The sequence below is a fragment of the Hypanus sabinus genome, chromosome 11 (assembly GCF_030144855.1).
Source record: "Hypanus sabinus isolate sHypSab1 chromosome 11, sHypSab1.hap1, whole genome shotgun sequence".
NCBI lineage: Eukaryota > Metazoa > Chordata > Chondrichthyes > Myliobatiformes > Dasyatidae > Hypanus > Hypanus sabinus.
In genome coordinates this window covers 80,333,186-80,349,060 of record NC_082716.1, presented here as the reverse complement: position 1 = coordinate 80,349,060, position 15,875 = coordinate 80,333,186, and the positions used below count along the sequence as shown (strand labels likewise).

Genomic DNA, 15,875 nt, shown 5'->3' with positions numbered 1-15,875 from the left:
TGGGACTTCTGTTTCTGGATGAAGACGTTTGCAAGCACTTCAGCGTTGTCTTTGATACTTGTGTCCTAGGCTGTGTGGTACATAAGAGTGAGGACATTATGGAACGCACTTCCGCTAACTTGTTTCATTGTCCAACACCAGAATCACGTGGCAGTGATGTACAGCTTTGATCTTGGCCACTCCTACCAATCATTATAAGTTTGTCTCAATTTGTTGGAATTGTGCAAGTGAGGCCAAGTAGATGCCACCCATATCCACCTCTCTTAACCTTTGTTCTCACTACCTGCTTCAACCAACTTTCACCTTCAGGACTTGGCCTAATAGCTGTGGTGTTACCGAGAGGTTCTTGGTGATGGAGGTTAAAATCTTGCAGCTAGATGTATTAGTGCCCTGTGATCCTTTCAAACGTACCTTAAGCTAAGTACTGATTGTTGCATGAGATGAGATATACCAGGATGTCAAGTCCATGTTTTGTTAAAAGTGCTGATGATCACCTGGGCAGTGAAAACTATCAAATAGGCTCTTCAGTGGAGCTTGATTGGGAAAGAATGCTGTATTTGACCTTGCGATTTCTGTGATACTTGCTAATACCAAGCTATGAAATAGCTTCTATTCATCTTTCCAATAGTATTGATGTGAACAATGAGCAAAAAGGTTATGTCTTTTATGGGACCTATGACGTGGAAGAGCTCCCAAATTCAAGTAACAAATATTCCATAAAGCTTGGCATGGTTATCTTGGCGCAAAGTGCCAGGTCTTCCTAGTCTGTGCCCTGGCTTTATGTCTGAACTATTAACCTGTTTAATTCCAAATTGATTTAGTAGAATAAAAAGAGAATGTAACGTGTGGTCAGGATGGTCGAGAAGCTCACGCCACCCAGCATGTTCAAAGTTGAACTAAGTTGCTTGTATTCCCCAGGGTGTGATGCAAGGGACTGTGCCATACCTTGGTACCTTCTTGACTGATCTGACAATGCTGGACACTGCACTCCCGGATTATGTTGATGTAAGTATTACTGTGTGTTGTGATTCCTTCTTTGGTTGCTGTCGTTCAAAGTTCACAGTAAATTTATTATCGAAGTATATATATGTCACCATATACAAACCTGAGATTCATTTTCTTGCGGGGCTACTCAATAAATCCATAACAGAATAATGACTGTAATAAAATCAATGAAAGACCATACCAATTTATGCAGTGATATTAAACCTGATTGATTCTGAACTGGACATTCAACCAGTGTGCAAAAGACAACAAACTTTGCAAAATACAAAAATAAATAAGCAATGAACAGTAACAGCATGAGATGAAGAGTACTTGAAGTGAGTCCATAGGTTATAGGAACAGTTCAATGATGGGGTGAGTGAAGTTCAGTGTAGTTATCCCCTTTGGTTCGAGAGCCTGATGATTGAGGGGTAATAACTGTTCCTGAACCTGGTAGTGTGAGTCCTGAGGCTCCTGTACCACCGTCCAGATGGCAGCAGTGAGAAGAGAGCATGTCCTGGGTGGTTGGAGACCATGATGATGGATGCTGCTTTCCTGTGATACTGCTCCTTGTAAATGTGCTCAATGATGGACTGGGCCTTATCCACTATTTTTTGTAGGATTTTCCATTCAAAGGTATTTGTGTTACCATACAAGGCCATGATGTAACCAGTCAATATACTCTCCATTGAACATCTATACAAGCTTGTCAGAGTTTTGGGTATCATGGCAAAACTTCACAAACTCCTAAGGAAGTAGTGGCATTACTGTCCTTTCTTCGTAATTGCACTTACTTGCTGGGCCCAGAAGTTAGAGCATCAATGAAAGTTGTTTGAAGGTAATCATCATGAAAGTGAAACCATTTATGGGGTAGGTTGAGAATGCATTAAAGAAGCTGAATGTATATCTTCAGTAATTTAAAGTACTGTGAAATTAACTCTGAAGTTGAATGAAGATAGCTATGCAGATCCTTCTAAGTGCAGTCCTTTTTAATTGTGGTCCGAAATGTTGTGTGTTGCAGAGTTCATGCAGCTTTGTCACTTGGATGCCATGCAGCCTTTCATTCTTTGCCGCCAGTTTTGTTGTGTCGTATAAATTACTCTGCACAACGACCACATCTTAAGCAAATTAAAAGCTACTAATGGGCAATCCACCTTCACGTTATTGCAGTTTGGGTCATGGAAATTTTCAAATTACTTCTAAAATTTTGAGATACAGACTTAAAATTCACCCTTTATTATGTAGGGTTATGGGGCAAAATGATGAGCAAAAATAAACTGAGGTGCTTTATTGAGGACAAACGAAGGTTAAGTTTTATTACAGGTTGCTTGTTCAGAGTGGAGTTGCCTTGGACTGACAAGACACTCTTGGATTGATACTTGTACAGTAATACTGTAACAAATACTCAGAATTCCCTTGCCTATGGATTGCTCTTTGCTGTTGAGAGAAGAACTTGTTGTTAGGGGTGCATCTCCGCTGGAAAACATGGGTTTCACTGAGCTAAAAGAAGTACTTGCGTGGTAGAAAATCATATTAGAAGTAGCTTCCAAGGCACCCAAACCCTATGTAATGGAGAGGGTTATAAGTTGTCCTACTTTTGAATTTTGGACTCCTATTTTGGAAGCCAGTTAAGTTGTATTCAACTGTGGCCTTTCTATGTCTACAATCCTGGAGTGCATTCATCCAGACAATGCTCTCTTTTTGCTACTTCCACTGGGCAGGAAGTACAGGAGCCTTAGGTGCCACACACCAACCAAGTTCAGGAACAGTTATTACCCTACAACCATCAGGCTCTTGAACCGGTGTGGATAACTTCATTCACCCCAACTCTGAACTCATTCCACAACCTATGGACTCACTTTCAAGGAGTCAACAACCCACAGTCTCAGTGTTGTGTTTTTATTTATACAATCTGTCTTTTTCACAATGGTTGCTTGTCAGTCTTTATATATAGATTTTCATAAATTCTATTGTATGTCTGTCTGTAAATGCCTGACTTTGCCTTTATTTGCAAGTTAAGTTAATGCTTATTGTCCCTTGTGTTTCCTAGGGTGGTTTGATCAACTTTGAAAAGAGGAGAAGGGTTAGTATGAATTATTAAATGTCACACAATTTTCTGAAATGTATGAAGGCAAAGTATTATTAAAAATCTTATTAGGCTTTACTTTCTCCAAAGTTAATGGCTTTAAATTATGTCACAAAAATCTAGTAAATGATTCCAAAGCTTGCTATAAAGAGGTTAAAGGGAATTGCATAATGATTTGAAGAGGCAACACGATTATACACAAGTGAAAGGAATAGAAATATCTTCAGTTGCATGAAGTGAAGTGAATTGATCACGAGCACACGTATAGATCAATTGGGCTAAATAAAAATTCTGTAATTTCTATGTAGTCACTGTCAGCAACTATCCTGTATCTGTCTGGGATGCAGGTTAGAGGTTTGTTATTGAATGATCCTAAGTGTGACTTTTTTTTTCCACCATGTACACCAGTTGCTCATAATCTTTTTAAACCTTCTATTGGGAATGTAGTTGAGTTTTAATGTAGTATTTGAGGTAGAAGTGATTCTGCCATTTTATTTTTGAAAGATGTATTTTTCCCAGGATGGTGGGCTGGAGATACAGCACTACTAAAGGAAGTGTAAGCTGCTTCTTCCCACTGCTAACCTGCAGGTCACCCTTGGACAAGGTGTAGTACTTGCTTTCTCCCCCGATCAGGGTTGCATGAAGCGATGGGAGCAGGTTGTGGATGACCGTATGAACAGCCAGTGCATATCACAAGCCCTGGTCATGTGACCACTGATGCCAGGCAACCAATCTCTAAAGAGTATTGATAATGGCTGGGGTCACCTGTCTTGTAAAGACACTGCCCATTTGAAGGCACTTCTGCAACAACATTGCAAAGAACAATCGTGGTCATGGAAAGATCATGATCGCCTACATTGTACGACATGGCGCATAATGAATGAACAGACAATATTTTCCCAGTTCAGATTTTGTTAGACGGAGGGGTGCAGTAAACGTGATATCCAGTTTCGGGCAAAGCTGTTTTCAAAGTTGGACTTAGAAAAGTCCTTCACTTTTCATTTGACAGATAAAATGGTGATTTTGCAGAGAACCCAGAACTGATTAAAATAAAACAATTCAGATTTCACAGCTTTCCAGCATTTCACTTCTCCTAGTCACTACCTTCTTAAAAAAAATCCTATTAGTCTAACCATTGATATTGATGTTATATTCAAGAATTTTTTGGAATAAAATAACAGCCATCCAGAATGCTTGTCCACAAATTCTTTGAGGTTTATGACTGTATAAATGTTGAGTAATTTTAATTACCTGGAAAGGAATTGAGATATAAAGCAATCTTGGGATAAAATTCTATGCTAGTTGTTCTTCAGTGAGTTGCACAGTGTACTTCAAATCCACTGGTCTTTGATTGAAATGCATTGAGTGAGCAGCAAATTCATATTTTTAATATAGTTTTTGAATTAAAAGTTTTTACAAGTTCTACCAACATGATTAGAGATAGGGATATTGGGATATTTCAGGGAAAGAAAACACTAAAAAAAATTTTTAATCTTCTGACAGGAATTTGAGGTGATTGCACAGATTAAATTGCTGCAGTCTGCCTGTAACAGTTACTGCATCAGTCCTGTCCAAAGTTTTCTCAAGTGGTTCCACAGTCAACAGTACTTAACTGATGAAGAAAGGTAAGAAGCTTAGCAGGATTTTTTTTTCAGTAGAATAACAAGTGTGATTGTGATCATGTTAGACTTTTGAACTTTCAGAGTTTGACACCAGTTCATTTACTCTTTCCATCTATGCTTCAACATTCACCAACGTGACATGTAACTTCAGCCAGGTGTTGCTTACCATTCAACCAGAAATGGTATCGTTCTTAATACATCATAAAAGGCAACTAACATCAGCAGTTAAATGAATAATAATGACCAGAATGTGTCAGCTCTGGGATCGATTCCATTTTAGGTTGTTTTACCACATTTTACTAGTCAACAGGATTGGCTGCACCATTTTAGTGAGGCTAGAGATGACACTGAACTATCAGTTGGCTTAAGGAACTGCTCCAAGTTCACTTGAGGTGCTTTAGTGTGAGATCTCACAGGAATATAGCTGAGGTCTGGAGTTCATAGGTTGTAACTCTGCATGCTCCTTTGTTGCACTGAGCACTGGAAATTTATCTCGAGGGTCTGCTATTGCTAAGAGTCTTGCTAAATTGAATTTTCTACAATCAAAGTGCAGTTTGCAACATTTTTGTTCTTCTGTTCTAAGTGTCCTGCTGAAAGGTGGTGATAGATCTTGGTACCTCTTCTCTGAATTTCCCACAAAAGCTCCATTCCTTCCCATCTGCTTTTCATGTGGAAAGCATTGTGCTTCCGGAAATGCCAACCGCTCCAGACTGCCGCACCTGTCAGCCATTAATCAAAGTAATGAGCCATGTTCTCCTGCCAGAGAAATAAATGGCCCTGAACAAAATAATCATTTGCGCAAGCTGAGTTAGTGAAAATAACGGCGTTGAAAATCTCCATTTGTCTAAATCATACTCATTTGCCATCCTGCAGCTATAATGTGTCCTGTGAAATAGAGGCAACATCCGATATCAGTCCCACATCTCCAAAGCCCCGGAAGAGTATGGTGAAGCGACTCAGTCTGTGAGTATAATATAATAATGTACTGCATCTGTTTATCTCAAAGGGCACTGTCCTTAATTAACTTTCATATTGTGTCCAAAGGCACCATCATAAGTAGAGCCATATAATGCATAGCCCTCGTTTCCTTGGATCTAAAAGTTGCTTAATACAATGAGTAACTTTAAATGTGACTAGGTAGGTGTTGCATACATGTGAAGATTAGGTACGTTTGACCTCTGGTCTTTGCCTACCATGTGTTTGGGCAGGTTGAAAATATAATGAGTGGATTGTTGTAGGATGATATACAGTGCCTTGAAAAATTATTCTGCTCCCACAACAGTTTTCACCTTTTGCTATCTCATTTTCTAAATGTAAAGTATATTGTAGCAGGGTTTTGTTTTTAGCAAATCTGCAAAACGTTGTGTATCATGTCAAATCAAAAGATAAATTCCAAAGCCTGTCAGTAATTTAGTAAAAATTAAAAACCAAAATTGTGAGGCTGAGAAGATATTCATCCCCTTTGTAATTTACTATGCTAACTTTCTCAGGTGCAATATAGTATTACCTTACCAACTCATCCAATTTGTTGATGTAGAAAATTGGAGGATCATCTGCTTTCAATGAATTCATAAGAATAAATATCCCCTCTCTTTCTAAGATCCAACCGTATCTTAAATTTTGAGCAGACCAAACCAAAATGTAGAAAGAAGGGCATTCAAGACAAGTCAGAGAAATGGTAATAGAGAAGCACAAATCTGGGGAAGGGTACAAAACCATCTCAAAGGCAGCGAATATACTGTAGAGCTCAGTGTAGTCCATCATGGAAAAAGTAGGAAAAGAAATGAAACCACAGCTGCACTGCCTAGGTCAGACCATCTTTTTAAACTTAATTGCCTGAGAAGAGTGCACTCGTAAGAGAGGCTACTGTGTCGTCAACAGTCACTTTGAGTGAGCTGCAGAAGTCAGTGGCTGCAACTGGAGATGAAGTTCATGGCTCCACAATCTCCAAGGCCTTGCACAAAAAGGGTATTTATGGAAAAGTGGCAAGGAAGAAGCCTTGGATAAAGAAAAGCATATCCTTGCCCATAAAGACTTTACAACGTCTTATTTAGAAGATGCTGTATAGATGTGGAAGAAGATCTTGTGGTTGAATGAGACTAAAGTGGAACTTTTTGGCCTCAGCACTAAGCGGTACATGTGGCATAAATCTAGTACTGCATACCAGCCTGGTCACACCATCCCAACTGTAAAAATGCGGATCCTTTTCAGAGGCTGGGACTGGAAATCTGATCAGGATCGATGGGAAGATGAGTGCCACTAAATACAGAGAGATCTTGCATAAAAACCTGGCTTCTACCAGGAAGCTTAAACCGGGGAGCAAGTTTGTCTTTCAGCAATACAATAATCCAAAGCACACTGACAGAGCAACCATAGAGTGGCTTCAAATGAAGAAGATTGATGTCCTTGTGTGGCCCAGCTGGAGTTCTAACCTTAAGCGATCAAACATCTCTGGTAAGACCTCAAGATTGCTATCCACCGCTGTTCCCCAACTGACCTGGTACCAGTTGAGCAATTTTGGAAGGAGGAATGCACAAGCCTTGCATTATCACATTATGCAAAGCTAATAGAGACTTGGCTGAAAAGACTATTGGCTGTAATAGCTGGGAAAGGTGGTTCAACTAAGTACTAAGCAAAGAGGGATGACTAATTTTGAACTGTTGGCATTTCACCTCTAAGAGAACCACAACCTCTTTGTGGTTTGAAGGCTTGTGTGCCTCAATGACCCAGAGAGCTATGTTTGCTGGAGTCAGGGCTTTGTGCTTTGGCTCTTGGGGTTACCCATGCCAAACAGATCAAAGGGTAGAGGTGGGACTAAGATTGGTCCACGGGTCCTCCATTTGCAGGCTCAGCTCAGGGCTAATAACCCTGACTGTTACAGAATCAGCAATGAGGAAGCCTTCTACATCCAAGTGCAATGGTATCCCTGAGTCTCAACCCAGAACTTGCATGACTGACAGTAGTGAAAACCAGGAGGAAGCTACTGACACCACGAACAGAGTCCTGAACACCACTAGAGATGGAGGACCGTCATTGCTGCCCGAAATGCTAGTGGCATTATGAGCAGCAGAGAGATGGATGACATTTCAGTTTCTCAATTTTTGATTTTGTCATGTTTTATAATATCCCTTTTGTTTTTTAGGTCTAGTGTGGGGGAGAAAAAGGAGCATGTGATTCACAAATAATAAAATGCACAGTTAAATTGATTGCAGTTTCCAGTTGTAATTTATGTGAATGAAGGGTTGGTGAGGACTGAATACTTTTACAAGGCACTAAATTTGTAGGGCAGCTCATTCTGACATTCTCAGGTGGATCTGTTTGGATTACTGCTGCATGTGAGATGCTGGATCATTACTCTGTGCACCCAGAGTTTTTATCTCCATTTCCTGAGCAACCCCACCCTGACTATTCCTTAAAGGGAGCGGGTGAGGTTGGAAACCTGCACAGCCCCTAATTATAGCAATTATGCTCTATCTTTATCTCCTGGTCTTTGGTAGCTGCAACTGATTCTGGATAATAATCAACTCCATTATTATTATCATGTGATATCGGAATTAGAGAAGCAAACTGTTTTGTCTTGCATTATCTGCATTCTTTTTCCCTCCCCCAGCAACCTTTCTGCCTTGCAAAATTGGATTTAATCAGTGAACTGTAAGAATAGATTTAAGTAAGACAGTACAGCACACAAAATTATGAGCTTATAGATGGAAACTGAAGTACTTTGGATCACTGAACATAACCAGCTTGACATTCCACCTTTTATAGATTGTTTCATATGGACACACACAAGGCAAAATATCCTCCAATTTTCTAGAATTTCAGTCATTGTGTCTGAAGCTATGGCCCACATTCTGAAGTGCTTCCATGTACCTACCATGGTATTTGAGTTTGAGGCACTTCTGAAGCCAAGATGAATAGCCTCCCATGAATCTGATCCAGTATATTTGGGCATACAGTATATGTACTTTGATAAATTTACTTTGAACTTCGATGACCTAACTGTGCTTCTTGACGCTTAATATATGAACAACAGGGATGATTGAGTTGTAAATAGCCTCTGCTTGCATCAAGCCATCTCTGTGAAAACGCCAGTTTACTATTTTTGCTTATTTTAGTTGATTGCCCTGCAGGGCACGAAGCAAAGCTGAAGCAGAGGGTGGGCTAATCAATTATTCCCACAATGCTGCAGATCCTTGAAGTTATTATCTGATGTTCTGCTTTATTATGTGACTAGAATGCATGGGCTATTTTTAACTTCGCTGCTTCATAAGCAGTGACTGCTCTGTGTATTTGCTGAAGGTTTCCTGCAGCAGCATTAATTGTACCCTGCCACTTCACATTCAAAATACCTAATTAAACATTGGGGCTTAACTGATTTGTACAGTTTGGCTTTGTATATTGAGGTTGCTATTGGAAGCCACAGTATATTAGTTATTTTTCGACTGAATGGTGTTTTATTTAGTTATCAATTATTTAATTACACTTGTCTGATTTTGCTCACATCATGCCTTGCTATAAGTAGGACATTGCATTTTATAATATCAATAATTTTAGTGGATAATGTATGAATTTTAATGTATAACTTTAGTGAATAATGTATGAACGGGGTTTGCTTGTGTTTCAATGGTTAATTGCTCAGAACTTCCAACGCTCAGAAGTTAGTATAGCAATCAGAGGTAATGTAACCTCAGCAGGACTTGACAAATTCTTCATGGAATACTGCGCCAGGGTTGAACATAAAGTTGTATGGACACTAAAAATAAAATATGTCCCCCTTCTTGGCCGATGTACACTTCCATTTCAAACCTTTATGAGGAGCTGAGCAGTTCCCTCTTTCACAAGTAACAACATGAAAGCAATTTCTTTGTCAGAAATTGCTGTCAATGTATATTAACGAAACCGTTTCTTATAATACATGACTGATTACACTTCAAAAGTGTGTCCCTGGCAAGCACCGTTAGGGTGAAGGATAATACCTGTCCTGCTGGTAATTTCCAAATGCTCCAGTCTGCAGGAAGTTAGATATGTGCAGCAACACACCACTGCTCTTTCAAGTCGTGGATGAAGTCATCAATAGAGCTGACTCCCATGCTGAATTATAGCCTTGTTCTGCTGTCCTCCTATTCGGGGGAATCAACCACTGTGTCATTTCACCATATTAAACATCAGTCTTCCTCTTTTGTACCTCACCGTGATCATCTTCACTTTTCCCCATCATCGCAAGTTACTATCACACTGAAACCTTCTATGGCTTCCATTCTTGCCACTTCTAATGCTTTACAGCCTTGCTAAACTCCAGTATTTTAAAACCCTGCTTATCATTCGTATGCAGATGAAAAGACGTTTCTGATATTCTGAGACATGTGATTTTTGGACTGTACTTTATATTAGTTTCCTTCATTTTTACTGTTTTCTTTATTAGGGCTGATTGACGGGTGGGTGATTTGTTAATTTTTTGTGTGTAGGGGGGATTTGGGGGTTTTCATGTGACTGTCACTGTTCTTTATTGTGCGTGAGGGGGTTGAGGATTATTATTGTCACTGTTTTTCTCCTGGAGATGAGGGGGCCGGGGATTGCATTTGATGGTGTTTTTTTTCTGTGGGTCACTTTTTTTCTACAAGGAAGGGGTGGGGGATTTGATGCTATTGTCACTATTTTCTTTTTGTGGAGGAGGGGTTAAGAAATTTTGAGGTGTGCAAGTTTTGTTTCCTTTCATACCGGGGGTGGGGGGGAGTTGATATCTTCTTTTATCAACACCCATGGTCTTACTATATTTAATGGCTATCTGGGGGAGACAGATATCAGAGTTGTATTGTGCGTTCATACTTAGACAATAAAAAGAACCTTTGAACCTTTCTTACAGTTGATTTATTCTGGCCGCATTAATCTCAACTAGTTCACAGCCCATGCCCAGTGATGTCTTGCATGTTCTTGTTCCTCTAACTTTGCAATATATCTTCTGGTCCCATGTTTAGAGTTCAACCTCTGTTAAAGTGATTCTGTCCCTTGTATTTCCTGTTTGTTCACAACCTTTAATGAATGGTTGTTCTGTTCAGATAAATGTAAGTTAATTACATAATCACAATGCATCCAAATTTTGAAGACTAAGTTCAGGTGTACTTATTAAAATTGTCTGTACACTGCAGCAATGTGTCACTGGTTTTGCTTTTCTCTTGACACAAGTGTTATTAGCAGTGTGTAAATTCTGATTTGGTTAATCATGTCATGAAACCTACTGGTTGGATGTGAAATTAGGAGCTTTGGTTTTCCAGACATAAACAAAAGCTGAAATTCTGAAGTAAAACCATAAGATGCAGAACAGTGAGCAGGTCAAGAAGCATCTGAAGTGAAAGTGTTGATGTTTCAGGCTAAAGACCCTCTCAAGTAGGGTCAAGACCATTTCTCCATTTTTGGATATGGCATGACCTGATGACCGATGCATAAATACAGATTTATTAATAAGTCAGCGTTTACGCTGTACTTGGTTCCTAGATTGACTGAAATGCAGCTTTCTAGGCTCCTAGTTTGGACAGTACCAAGAAGAAAGTGCTTACATTCAAATTTATTTTTAATATTACTACTTTAATGTGGTATTTCCTTTGATCTGTTGCCAAAGTGAGCAGGGTCAATGGGGTTAGGAAAATCATCACCATTTTTTTCACTAGTGACTTGAAAATTTAGAAACACCAATAAGGGAGGAGTGTGGACCAGGTACCAAGTACTCTGGGTATAAGTGGACTATGCAATAAGTTTCACTCAAGGGTAGGAATACAGATGCTATGAACTGCTTCAGTGTAATATTTTAAAACAAAATATTGTGTGCATAAAAGTAATTAGTATTGGCAACAAGCATTCTTTTTTCTTTTACCTTGAGAACATAACATAAAAGAATCAGAGCAGGAGTCAGCTATCTGGTCTGTCGAGCCTGCTCCGCCATTCTGGCAGTGCAGGCTCGAAGGGCCGAATGGTCTACTTCTGCACCTATTGTCTATTATCAATAAGATCATCTCCATCTACCTGCCTTTTCCCCATAACCCTTAATTCCTCTACTATGCAAAAATCTATCCAACCTTGACTTAAATATATTTACTGAGGTAGCTTCCACTGCTTCATTGGACAGTGAACTCCATAGATTCACCACTCTCTGGGACAAGTAGTTCCTCTTCATCTCTGTACTAAATCTATTCCCCTGAATCTTGAGGTTAAGTCCCCTAGTTCTAGTCTCACCTACCAGTGGAAGTGACTTTCCTGCCTCTCTTGTCTATGCCTTTCTTAATTTTATGTTTCTATAAGATCTCCTTACATTCTTCTGAATTTCAGCAAGAATCAACCTGGTGAACCTGAACTGCACACAGTATTTCAGGTGTGGGCTCACCAACACCTTGTACAGTTGCAGCATAACCTCCCTGCTCTTAAATTCAATCCCTATAGCAATGAACGCCAACATTCCATTTGCCTTCTTGATAACCTGCTGCACCTGTAAACCAACCTTTTGTGAGTCATGCACAAGCACTCCCAAGTCCCTCTGCACAGCAACATACTATATATTTTTTTACCATTTAAATAATCTGCTTTTTTAATCTTTCCTTCCGAAGTGGATGACCTCACATTTACCAACATTGTACTCCATCTGCCAGACCCTTGCCCACTCACTTAACCTATCCATATCTCTCTACAGACTTTCCGTATCTTCTGCACAATTTACTTTTCCACTCATTTTAGTATCATCACTACGCTTGGCCCCCTCTTCCAGATTGTTAATATTTATTGTGGGCAGTTGTGGGCCCAGCATGAACCCCTGCAGCACACCGCTCACCACAGATTGCCAACCGGAAAAACACCCATGTATTCCAACACTCTGTATTAGTTAACCAATCCTCGATCCATGCTAATACATCACCCCCAACTCTATGCATCGTTATCTTTTGGATAAGTTTTTTATGTGGCTCCTTATCAAACACCTTCAGGAAATTCAAGTAAATAATGTCCATCTGTTCCCCTCTATCCACTGCACTTGTTACATCCTCAATGATCGTATGGGTAGTCAGAGGCTTTTTCCCAGGGCTGAAATGGTTGCCACAAGTGGACACAGGTTTCAGGTGCTGGGGAGTAGGTACAGAGGAGTCGTCAGGGGTAAGTTTTTTTACTCATAGAGTGGTGAGTGTGTCGAATGGGCTGCCAGCAACGACGGTGGAGGCGGATACGATAGGGTCTTTTAAGAGGCTTTTAGACAGGTACATGGAGCTTAGTAAAATAGAGGGGCTATATGTAAGCCTAGTAATTTCTAAGGTAGGGACATGTTCGACACAACTTTGTGGGCCGAAGGACCAGTATTGTGCTACAGGTTTTCTATGTTTCTAGAACTCCAGTAAGTTTGTCAAACTGGACCTGCCTTTGCTGAATCCATGCTGCATCTGTCTGATGGATCAATTACTTTCCAGATGCCACACTATTTCTTTTTTAATTATAGTTTCAAGAATTTTCCCAACTACAGATGTTAAATTCACTGGCCTATTATTACCTGCCTTTTGCCTATGTACTTTTTTGAACAGTGGCTTGACATTTGCCATCATCCAATCCACTGGGACCTGCCCAGAGTCCATAGAATTTTAGTAAATCATCACCAAAGCCTCTACTATAACTTCTGCCATTTCTTTCAGTACCCTAGGATGCATTCCATCAGGACCAGGGGACTTATCCATCTTCAGGCTCACAAGTTCGTTCAGCGCTACCTCTTTAGTGATAGCCTTTGTATCGAGGTCCTCCCCTCCCATTGTATCCAGAACATCTCTCTCTAGCATGTTAGATGCATCCTTCGCCATGAGACTGATGCAAAGTAGTCATTTAAAGCCTCGGCCATTTCCTCATTACCCAGTATCTATTCTCCCTTCTCATCTTCCAAAGGACCTACATTCACTTTAGTCACCCTTTTCTGCTTTATACAAATATAAAAATTTTTACTATCCGTTTTTATATTTTGTACCAGTTTATTTTCATAATCTTGCTTCCCTGTCTGTATTGCTTGTTTAGTCATACTTTGTTGCTTTTTAAAGTTTCCCACTAATCTTGGCGATTTTGTCTGCACGAGCTTTTAGTTGGCTTTTATTTCCTTAGTTATCCAAGAGCTGGCTCTCCCCACCCTTACTGGCCTAGCTTTTAACTGGAATATACTGGAGCACCGTGGAAAATCTCTTTGGAAGTCTTCCACAGTTCCTCAACCGTCCCACCATAGACCATGTTCCCAGCCTACACTAGCCAAATCCTCTCTCATCCCATTGTAGTCTCCATTGTTTAGGCATAATACACTGTGAATATGGCTCAACTGGCTACAAACAGCAAGCAAACTGAACTCTGGCACATGTGCTTCAAGTATCTATCATGAAATTCCTCCATAGAACTATTGTGATATCCCACTGTTAAGTCCAATTTAAATGTCTTTCAGAATGTAGTTACTTCTGATTTCTCTTTTGGTGCTTTTGCTAATTAATCCCTTTCCCTCATGCAGGCTCTTTCTAGGGTCTGATGTCATCACGAACAGTACTCCAACGAAGAGCTGTGAGCAGCCCAAATCCCCTCCAAGTGGGAGTTCTGGGGAAAGCATGGACTCTGTCAGTGTCTCGTCATCCGATTCCAACAACTCTGAAATGGAAGAGAACTCCACAACTCCCACTGACACTCCAGAAGGACCACAGCAAAAGGTGACCAAAGGGCATGTCACACCGAACTAATTCATTCCATTAAGGCTTAGTTTTTAAGCTGTGTTTTGTGTAATTAGATAAAATGTACAGGTGAAGCTTCTAAGTGTATCATCAAAATCCAATCTGTAACTTATGTATGACAGAGTCAGTCAGCACATGACAACATGGCAGGAGATAAAGGTGTACAATCTCTTCGGCTTCGCAGTTCTGCAAACTGTTATATAGCTGGTCTCGGCATAGTCATTAGGTTCTTGCGTTTTTACAAATTAACCTTGTAGTTCGTCATCTTCTCTGTAGAAGGACATTATTTCATGGGAGATTATTGGTGATTTAATTGATTTTAGTAGGAAGTGCATTTAACCTGCTTCTAAGAAAATTCAGCCTCTCAGCAGTTGAGTTGACCTTTAAGTTATCTCTTAGGATCATCAGTCTTCAGTTTCAAAGTTCCCTTTCTATTAATGTACTTCTTCCTTTCCTCCTCCCAAGGTTTTAGTATGAGATTACTGAAACTCGTGACCGATATGTGTTACGGTTACTTGCTGAAAGGTACCCTAGAGTAACTGGAGATTTAATGAGATGAAGAGATTAGTTTTATTTGTCATGTGCTCATCAAAACACAGTGAACTGCATCATTTGGCATAAATCACTGAGGATTGAGTTGGGTTTGGCCCCATTTGAAAATCGTGTTGGGCAGCCTGCAAACGTCATGCTTCCAGTGCCAACATAGCGTGACCACAACTCACTAACCAAACCAAATGTCTTTGGAATGTGGGAGGAAATCAGATCACACAGAAGAAACCCTACACAGACACAGAGAGAACATACGAACTGTTTTTCATTAAAATACATAATTTGATACTCAAACTAGTTTGTCTTTTTTGTTCCTTTTTAACCATTTCCATCAAACATTGGCTAATCGGGGCAGCCACTTAATTGGGCCAACTTGTAATGGCCCCAATGTTCCCAATTAATTAGAATCCACTGTATAATGAATGATCAATATTGGTTTAACAGCCCTGATGGGTGTTGTATTGATTGTTGGTGGTAACAACGAGGAGGACAGACAGATGTCAGGATACTTGAGTATTTAGATGATGCTTTTATAGCTGTGTTTGGAGGGTTGGGACTGCATTGCATAATGGTAGAACAAGAAATTTGGAACTATCTGAACTATACTCATTGACAGATATCTTGCTGTTTTTCAGTCATCTGAATCTTTATCATCATGCTCGTCCATTCACTCAATGGACACGGCTTCTTCAGGAGTCTCATCATTAATCAGTACTGTTTCATCATCGCCTTCATTCCCCCTCGATCCGAAGATCCACAAGCGCTCTTTCTCTGTGACTTCCTGCGGTTCAACGTTATCACTTCCTGTGTACAACCAGCAGAATGAAGATAGCTGCATCATCCGGGTCAGCCTAGAGGATGACAATGGAAATCTGTACAAAAGCATTTTGGTAAGTGCATGGACAGTTTTGGTCC

The 15,875-nt window shown here is 40.0% G+C and overlaps 1 protein-coding gene across 5 annotated transcripts in view; it reads left to right on the top strand.

Annotated features, from left to right (window-relative positions):
* The window catches only part of rgl1 (ral guanine nucleotide dissociation stimulator-like 1), a 166,150-nt gene that overhangs the window by 145,067 nt on the left and 5,208 nt on the right, over positions 1-15,875 (top strand). For all 5 annotated transcript variants that reach the window (XM_059984834.1, XM_059984831.1, XM_059984835.1 and 2 more), the window contains exons 11-16: positions 919-1,005; positions 3,035-3,067; positions 4,574-4,695; positions 5,566-5,655; positions 14,198-14,390; positions 15,596-15,850. In XM_059984834.1, the coding sequence (XP_059840817.1) occupies positions 919-1,005; positions 3,035-3,067; positions 4,574-4,695; positions 5,566-5,655; positions 14,198-14,390; positions 15,596-15,850 (780 nt within the window). The remainder of the gene's footprint in view (positions 1-918; positions 1,006-3,034; positions 3,068-4,573; positions 4,696-5,565; positions 5,656-14,197; positions 14,391-15,595; positions 15,851-15,875) is intronic.